The 8,270-nt window shown below is 48.6% G+C and overlaps 1 protein-coding gene across 3 annotated transcripts; it reads left to right on the forward strand.

Annotated features, from left to right (window-relative positions):
• The first annotated feature begins 72 nt into the window (after window positions 1-72).
• Window positions 73-4,518, forward strand: LOC113961724 (cytochrome P450 26A1). Of its 3 annotated transcripts, none has more exons than XM_027672241.1 (7): window positions 73-211; window positions 1,821-2,045; window positions 2,137-2,424; window positions 2,546-2,695; window positions 3,024-3,158; window positions 3,375-3,527; window positions 3,720-4,518. In XM_027672241.1, the coding sequence occupies exons 2-7, from the start codon at window positions 1,839-1,841 to the stop codon at window positions 4,059-4,061; spliced, it is 1,275 nt and encodes a 424-aa protein (XP_027528042.1). In that variant the 5' UTR covers window positions 73-211; window positions 1,821-1,838; the 3' UTR covers window positions 4,062-4,518. The 3 variants fall into 3 exon arrangements, with proteins under 3 accessions (XP_027528042.1, XP_027528041.1, XP_027528040.1); XM_027672240.1 differs by lacking the exon at window positions 73-211 and adding an exon at window positions 1,208-1,632 and having other exon boundaries at window positions 3,027-3,158; XM_027672239.1 differs by lacking the exon at window positions 73-211 and adding an exon at window positions 1,210-1,632.
• The last annotated feature ends 3,752 nt before the right edge of the window (window positions 4,519-8,270 follow it).

The following is an 8,270-nucleotide window of genomic DNA, read 5'->3' on the forward strand; positions in this document are numbered from 1 at the left end:
GGTGTCCCTCTTGGGCAACGGGGTGCGGAGGCGGGCAGCCCCGCTCCCGCAAGGCATCGTAAGAGGAGGGAGGGTCCCGTGTGATGCGTTGATTGCTAGAAAAATAATAATTAAAAGTGACATCTCCCTCTCCCAGACACACACACAAAACTTCCAGCGTTTATTGGGCTTGTCTGGAAGCAATAGAGCAAAAGTAACAGAGAAGGAAGAGGTAAAAACTGTAAAAAAAATTAAAAAAAAAAGAAAAAAGCGAGCACGAAAGTTTATTGGCAGCAGCCGTGCCCGGCGGAGAGCTCCGCGGCCTCACAGCCGCGCTCCGCGCCGGGCGCCCCTTCCCCAGCGGCTTCTGCGCCGGGACACGGCGGCCGCCCCAGCCGGCACAGCCTGCCCAGCCCCGCCGGGCGCCCCGGTACTGCCGCGCTCCTCCCGCTCGGGGCCGCCGCTCCCGCCCGGAACGCAGCCCCCGGTGCCTGCCCGCGGGCACCGGGAGCGAACCCCTCTGCGGCGCCTGCAGGCGGGGTGCCCGCCGGTGCTGAGCGCCTCTTTCCGACCGCGGCAGCCCCGACGGGATGCCAGACAGCCTCAGGCGAGGGTGAGCAGTGGATCCCGGGGAGAGGAGCTGGGTACGGCGGGTTTGGTGTTTCCTTTCCGCCCTCACCTCCCTTTCCCTCGATGACCCACGCTTGAACCTGCATCGAGAGGCTGAGACGGACTGTTGCCGGCGGCTCCTTCCTCCGCGGCCGGCAGAAATACAAGCCGGGCCTTTCGAGGTGAACCAGGGGACAGCGGAGGCTCCTCCGCCGATGCGGCGGCACTGTTGCGGCTCTGCCCGGGGTGCCGCCCGGCTGCCCCAGCACCGGGGACCCCTCGGTCCGGCTCCTCCCGACTCCAGCCGCTACCTCGCCGTTCCCGGCCGGCGACAGCGGCGAGCGAGCGAAGGAGCTCCGCAGCTCGCAGAGCGCACCGGAGCCGGCCGGGCAGCGCGCCGGGGGTAGGTGTCTGCGGGCAGCCGCCCCTGCGAGTGCTGGCGCGGGGCATTTCTCGGCGCAGCTGCCGGTCTGTAACGAGCATCAGCGATAAATCCGAGGAGCAGGAGGAGGAGGTGGCCGCCGCCAGTTGTCAGCAGCGTCCCACAGCCTACTCGCCGAGTGCGGTGCAGGGGCAGCGAGCCCGAAGGCTCTGCCGCCTCTCCCGGCGGCACCTTTCCTTCCCCGGCAGCGATCTGCGGCGGGCAGGATGTACTACGCAAAGCAAATAGTTAAAGATTTCGAGGGGAGGAGCCAGGCTGCAATCCGCAATTAAAGATGAACTTTGGGTGAACTAATTTATCGGACCAAGGTAGGGTGGGCAGCAACCTGGGAAGGGTATAAAAGGCGGCCCGCGGCAAGACCGGTCCGCGCACTCGGAGCTCCCAGGGGGCCGGGCGGGACTCGCTCCCCAGTCATGGGCTTCTCTGTCTTGGTCGCCAGCGCCCTGTGCACCTTCCTGCTGCCCCTGCTGCTGTTTCTAGCCGCCGTCAAGCTCTGGGACTTGTACTGCGTGAGCAGCCGCGACCCTAGCTGCCCGCTCCCACTGCCCCCGGGCACCATGGGGCTCCCCTTCTTCGGGGAGACGCTGCAGCTGGTGCTGCAGGTAAGGCGAGGCGATGCCGCGGGGAGCGGAGAGGCTCCCCGGCTGCTGCTCTTGCTGCAGGGGAGGGAGATGAGCAGGAACTTTGCCAGGCTCCCGTGCCCAGGTGGGAAAGAGCTGCTCTCCCTGCCTCTTCCTCTCCTCCCTTTTAAAATTTATTTTATCATTCTCCCCTCTCCTCTCCTGTCTAGAGGCGGAAATTTCTACAGATGAAGCGCAGGAAATACGGTTTCATCTACAAGACTCACCTCTTCGGGCGGCCCACGGTGCGGGTGATGGGCGCCGAGAACGTGCGGCACATCCTGCTGGGCGAGCACCGGCTCGTCTCTGTGCAGTGGCCCGCCTCGGTGCGCACCATCCTGGGCTCGGGCTGCCTCTCCAATCTCCACAACGGGCAGCACAAGCACCGCAAAAAGGTACGGCCCGACAGCGGGCGGGGAGCGGGCGCGGTCGCCCCGGACGCGGCGGCTGAGCCTCTGTCCCATTCCTCCTCGTCCCCTCGGGCAGGTGATTATGCGAGCCTTCTCCCGGGACGCCCTGCAGCACTACGTGCCCGTCATCCAGGAGGAGGTGAGCGCCTGCCTGGCGCGGTGGCTGGGCGCCGCCGGGCCCTGCCTGCTGGTGTACCCCGAGGTGAAGCGCCTCATGTTTCGTATTGCCATGAGAATCCTGCTGGGCTTCCAGCCCCGCCAGGCCAGCCCCGACGGCGAGCAGCAGCTTGTGGAGGCCTTCGAGGAGATGATCCGCAATCTCTTCTCCCTCCCCATCGATGTGCCGTTCAGTGGGCTCTACCGGGTAAGGCTCACGGTGGGCCAGGAGGAGAGAGGTGCCCGTGCAGCCGGGGCAGTGGGGAATGGGTGGGAGGGATTGGCGGTACAGCCCAAGTTCCACATTGCTCTCCCTGCTGCTTGGTCAGGGCTTGCGGGCACGCAACATCATCCACGCCAAGATCGAGGAGAACATCCGTGCCAAGATGGCCCGTAAGGAGCCTGAGGGTGGCTATAAGGATGCGCTGCAGCTGCTGATGGAATACACACAGGGCAATGGGGAGCAGCTCAATATGCAGGTAAGGTTCCCCAGGGCCAGATCCATCCCTTTCCCACAGCCCCTTTGTCAGCATCACACTTATCTTTTGGATAAAAAGGAGGGAGCAGGAGGTGCTCCCTCTCCCCATGAAATAAACCAGCTTGTGTTGAGCACTGGGGTGCAGAGGTTGCAACCAGGCTGTTGGATGGGGAGACGTCCACAGGGAACATAAGCACCTCTGATCACCTCCATCCTGGCCCCTGTCTGCTCCATTCTGGGAGCAATGCACAGCATTGCAGTGGTAGAATGGGCTTGGTAGAGATAGTGTTTAGTGTCTGGTTTATCCCCTCTTCTTTCCTTTGTGTAAGGAGCTGAAGGAGTCTGCCACAGAGCTGCTGTTTGGGGGCCATGAAACCACTGCTAGTGCTGCCACATCACTGATTGCCTTCCTAGGGCTCCACCACGAAGTCCTGCAGAAAGTGAGGAAAGAACTGCAGGTGAAGGTGTGTATCTTCCCCAGAGCCATTACAAGGAGGGGGCAGTGGGAAGGTACCTCCAGAACAGGTGTCCCAGACAGGGCTCCCTTTGACCCAGGTGGTACCCTACTTTTAGGGGTGTCAGGATAATACAACTCACTGAGGGGGGGGGCAACTCCTTTGCAGTGCCAGGAGTCCTGGCTGCCTGCTCCATGAATGTCATGGCAGCATCTTCCTTTCTAGGGGTTACTGTGCAGTTCCAACCAAGAGAAGCAGCTGGACATGGAGGTCTTGGAGCAGCTGAAGTACACGGGCTGTGTCATCAAAGAGACCCTCAGGCTGAGCCCGCCTGTTCCTGGAGGATTTCGAATTGCACTCAAGACCCTTGAGCTAAATGTAAGCAAGGCTTGGGCACAACTCCTCAGAGCAGCTGCAAAGTACTAGTGCATTCGCATAGCCGGTCTGCCTTAGAGTGGCCTGCAGGAAGCCAGGAGGGGGAGGTGGGGTGAACCTATGTGTCCTATGCTGTCACTTCACATATATTAACACAGCAAGGTGCTTCACGACTTCTTTCTCTTCTTTTCATAGGGTTACCAGATCCCTAAAGGTTGGAATGTTATTTACAGTATCTGTGATACCCACGATGTGGCAGATCTCTTTACCAACAAGGAAGAATTTAACCCGGATCGCTTCATGTCTCCATCTCCAGAGGATTCCTCTAGGTTCAGTTTCATTCCTTTTGGTGGGGGCTTGAGGAGCTGCGTGGGCAAAGAGTTTGCAAAAGTCCTTCTAAAAATATTTACAGTGGAGTTGGCTCGGAGCTGTGACTGGCAGCTGCTGAATGGACCTCCTACAATGAAAACGGGCCCCATAGTGTACCCTGTGGACAATCTGCCTACCAAATTCATAGGTTTCAGTGGCCAAATCTGAGAGCTCAGCACTTGCCTCTGACTGGATTTCTATATAGCATCTAATATGTACATAGTAACTTTTTATAGTAACAAAGACCTTTAAATATTTAAACTTGTAAATGTACAATAGTTATTTATGTCTTCTAAATATTTTGAAAGGCTATGATATTTTTTTCCCCCAAGCACTACAATTATGGGTCTCTGATTCATAATTAGATAATGTTATTTCTATAGAAATAAGTTTTCCCCTATTTAAAAATCTCATTGAAAGCTGGCCAGCTAAGCATTTGAAGACATTTCAGGATGGCATATGTAATAAGAAATATTCTAAAAGCATTCAAAAAAATGGTAACTAACTACTCATCCAAGTTACCTGAAATGGTTTTTGTTTGAGAATGTTTTCAGTATTATTTGTGTCTAGATCTGATGTTTAATGTGTGAATTTTAAGTTTGATAATAAAGTTTATTTTTGATGATCCTCTGTATGAAGATCTGTGTGTCTGCTAGAGAGTAGCTTAATGAATGGGGCTCAAGAGTTTGGATGTAAAGTCAGATCTGCTTTTGTGAATGGCGTACTTGATGTTTCTGTGCTCATAACTCTTCCCTGCCTCCCCTCTTCCCCTGTGGTTCTTGCTTGTGAATTATTCTAAGTTTTTAGCCTGTAAATGCAAGAGCAATGCAAAAACACATGCTTATTGAAAAGGAGTAATGACAAGTGCTACAGGTCTCCTTATCAAGGATGTCATTTTGAGTCACAGTAAATAAGAGAGTAAAGGAAAGCAGAAGAATAACGTGTTACATGAGTCTTTGTAGCTAGAGAAAATAGGTTGAGGAAAAAAATTCCATAAATGTCCTCTCTTCCCATATTACTGCTGACCTGTGCAAACAGACCACTGGATCTTGTTCTGTGTTGAGTCTGCTGGCTATGAATCTTTACTTACGAAGGTGTCTCTTATCAGCTGGTAGAGCAAACAAAATCTGCTGATTTCTCCTTGAAATGCAACAGCTCTGGCTAGGTCAGAGAGAGAGCATGCATTTGATTTAAGAACTTCTTTCCTGGAATTCAGCAAAGTGAAAACTAAAAGGCAGGCACTAATGTGAATTGATTAACAGAGAATCAACTGTTGAGATGCAATTCCCCAGGGGTGTGTAAGCAGGGCAGATAAAATGCCCTAGGCATGACCCCTATTTTGGCTTAACCATAAGGGGTTTTGTGCCCACCCCCGCTTACTACACCTATTAGTCTTCCCTCAAAAGTCAAACAACATAGGCTGGCTTTATAAACATCTACAAAGTAAACCAATGTAATTCAGTGTCATGAACACTTATAGCACCACATAGACTAATTTAATTTTCTGTTTGCTTCTAGAAAACAGTCACTTTTTCATTATGTTCTCCCAAGATCAAAATTAAGTATTTAGTTAAGTTGCTCAAAATAGCTACAGGTGCTTAATAGCATCTATGAGATTTGGGATTTCCTTTTAAGGAGTGTTTCTATTACACATTTGGTGTGTTTCCAGCTACCATTTTAAATACATAAGCTTCTAACTTATGGCCTTAGATACAAACTACATATAAGTTTAACTATCAAGACTTTTTCATATTCATTTTTTTGTAATTTTAAAATCCAAAATCTATTCTACTTACATTGTGCCTGTGTCTTCTTGGTAATGTTTAAAATCTTAAATATTTTTTCCCATGCAAACCTCTTGTATCATTATGTTTCTCAGGGACTTGATGAATGACCTCAGTTTAAGACCCTTTTATAACATATATAGTAGCAGAAAATTGCAAACCTTGATCCTGATTTGGAGGTGATCTGAAGTTTGGAGAACAGCAAGACTCTTGTCTTGGTATCCTTTCCTAACATTTTCTCTCGCAACATTACAACATTCTGCAAATCCAGATAGATGCTGATATTCTTTAATTGTTATGTTTGGTTTTAATTGAAGTCTTTTATAAGTGGGAACTTTTTACATGGTCTTCCTACTATTTTAGTTTATATTTTATTTTTATAATGAATAGGAATCTAAGTGCTGTCTGGAGAATACAAACACTTTCACGATGTAAGTCTAAGGTCATACATGCAAGTCTCATTTTTGGTTTTGAGTCAAGTTTGCATGGCTTTTATGTTCAAAGAAGAAAAAAATCATATACTTCATTTGATTTTGTCTGGACATCTGGGGGCACATCCTAAGCTGTTGTAAATCATGACAACATAGCCTATGTTAGGTACTGCCCCTGTAATAATTTATTTCTGCAGTTAAACGGTCTGTCACTGCTGTGCAATTTAGGCATCCTGGAGCTAGTTTTAAACAGCTATCTCAAGAAATGGTAGCAGTGTAGTTACAGTAAAACGGAGCTCTGTGTGGGTTAATTGCTAAAATGTATGCCAACTTCTTGAGCAGGTTTTACAATCCCTGCTAATCTCCTCTTGCAGCTGTATTTTGACAGCTTAGATGCTGGCTGCAGACCAGTTTCAGGTGAGGTGTGGTATGACTGTAGCTTTGCCTGCTCAGCAGAGGCTGGGGTGGGCACATGCCGAGACTGTGGCTACTGTTCAGGGGCTGCTGCACTCCCAGCCCCTACCCCTCTTGTTATGCTGAGTCCAGGAACTGATCTTGTTGAAAAATTATCTACCAAAAAACTAACTGTTTTTCAGGCAGACCAGCTCCCCATTCCAGCTCCCCACAGGAGCATTGTTTGTGCTGGGGTGCTGCACCAATACAGAGGAGGCAGGAAGAGGAAGCAGCCACTTCAGCCTGTCCTGCTGCTGACAGGTAGCTCCCAGAGCCATGCTCTCGCTTTCGTTTCACAGGTGTTACGAGGTGTTACTGTAAGTGACTGGTGCTCCAGGGCTCACAAGGTGATACAAACAGAAGGGACAGATTTGGTGAGGAGCACTCTCTCCCTTCTTGTAGCCCAGCCTTTTTGGAGTGTGTCATATTCTTCTCTTGGTTAACCTGCCATTTAAAAGAAAAGTATTTGACCGGGTCTCTCTTTGAAAAATCACACGCAGTTTAGAAAGTACTATGCTTTGGTCCTGGAGTAAAAGGTCATCATTTCTATGTAGCATGCTGCTTCTTCCTTAGGGTAAGACGAGTTACTAGAATCCACACTTCTAAACCCACCTGAATAACAGCTGCTGCCAGCCAGCAGCATCTCTGGCACTTAGAGTTTCTGATATCTATTCTATGCTAAATGTGTGGTTCCTAACAATAAACAGTTGTATCTATTCTTGAACAAAAAGGACATTAAAGAATGACATGGGTGTAAATTGATATTGAGGAATGTTACTTGATAAATCAATACCTTATTGAAAGAGACAACAGTATTTCCAGATAAGATCAGAAGAGGTAACAGTGAATTTTGGTAAGGGTTATATGAGTAAGGGTAAAAAAAAAGCTGAAGATTCATTGGAAATGATTAAAAGTAATTTGGTCATATTTATTTATTTTGTCCATGTAAAACAAGGACATATTACTTGTGTGCTGCTTTCAGTAGTTGAGCTGGGAAAGATTTTTTTTAAAATTTTTGGTTCATAGAAGAACTTATTCAAGGGAAAATATAATTTGAAACCTCATATGCCTAGGGTTTTTGAAACTTATTTTTCTGACACTTTATTTTATTTTTTAGCCTTTATTACAGGAGTTTTTTCCTGGACCTTGCAAGATGAGAGGCTGAGAGGGAAGTTTTCCTTTTTTCTACCCCATTTCAATCCATCATATGTTCTCTTATTTTGTTCTGTTCAGTGATTTAGAACAACCTTTGGAGAGGTACCAAGAAAAACACTTAATAATAGGTAAAATACTTCATCCTTGACTTTCAAGTAGTACTTTCCTAAGTGCTACAGGAAGTTTTTAAAAATTTTTTACAAATCTGCATCTAGTCATCTTTGAGAACAGAACACTTCTGTGTTTTGTTAACTCTACACATCTGCAGAGGTTTTCAGGGTGGGTGCTGATAAAAGACTATGCCCCAGTCTTTTAAAAACCAATATGCATAAAATTAGAACCCTGGATCTATGTCTCTGTTTTTTAAGCATTGGAATTGATTTTTATGAGGTATAAATTCTGAAAATTTGCTGTCTCAAAGGGAGCTGCACTTCTTAGGCTCCCTGAAAATCCAACTACTTTTGACATAGTCCCAAACAAAGATTAGGTAGCCCAAATGTAAGTAACCCATTGCTGAGTTTCTTTACCTTAAAATTATTGCATACCGTCCTTCC

The sequence above is a fragment of the Neopelma chrysocephalum genome, unplaced genomic scaffold, assembly GCF_003984885.1.
Source record: "Neopelma chrysocephalum unplaced genomic scaffold, ASM398488v2 Primary Assembly neopelma1_97390, whole genome shotgun sequence".
Classification (NCBI taxonomy): domain Eukaryota; kingdom Metazoa; phylum Chordata; class Aves; order Passeriformes; family Pipridae; genus Neopelma; species Neopelma chrysocephalum.

Excerpts from the sequence above, each read along its gene's own strand:
- LOC113961724 (XM_027672239.1), top strand. The coding sequence starts at position 1,444 with ATGGGCTTCTCTGTCTTGGTCGCCAGCGCCCTGTGCACCTTCCTGCTG. Across the intron at positions 1,633-1,820 it reads CGCTGCAGCTGGTGCTGCAG|AGGCGGAAATTTCTACAGAT; the intron begins GTAAGGCGAGGC and ends TCTCCTGTCTAG. Across the intron at positions 2,046-2,136 it reads AGCACAAGCACCGCAAAAAG|GTGATTATGCGAGCCTTCTC; the intron begins GTACGGCCCGAC and ends CCCCTCGGGCAG.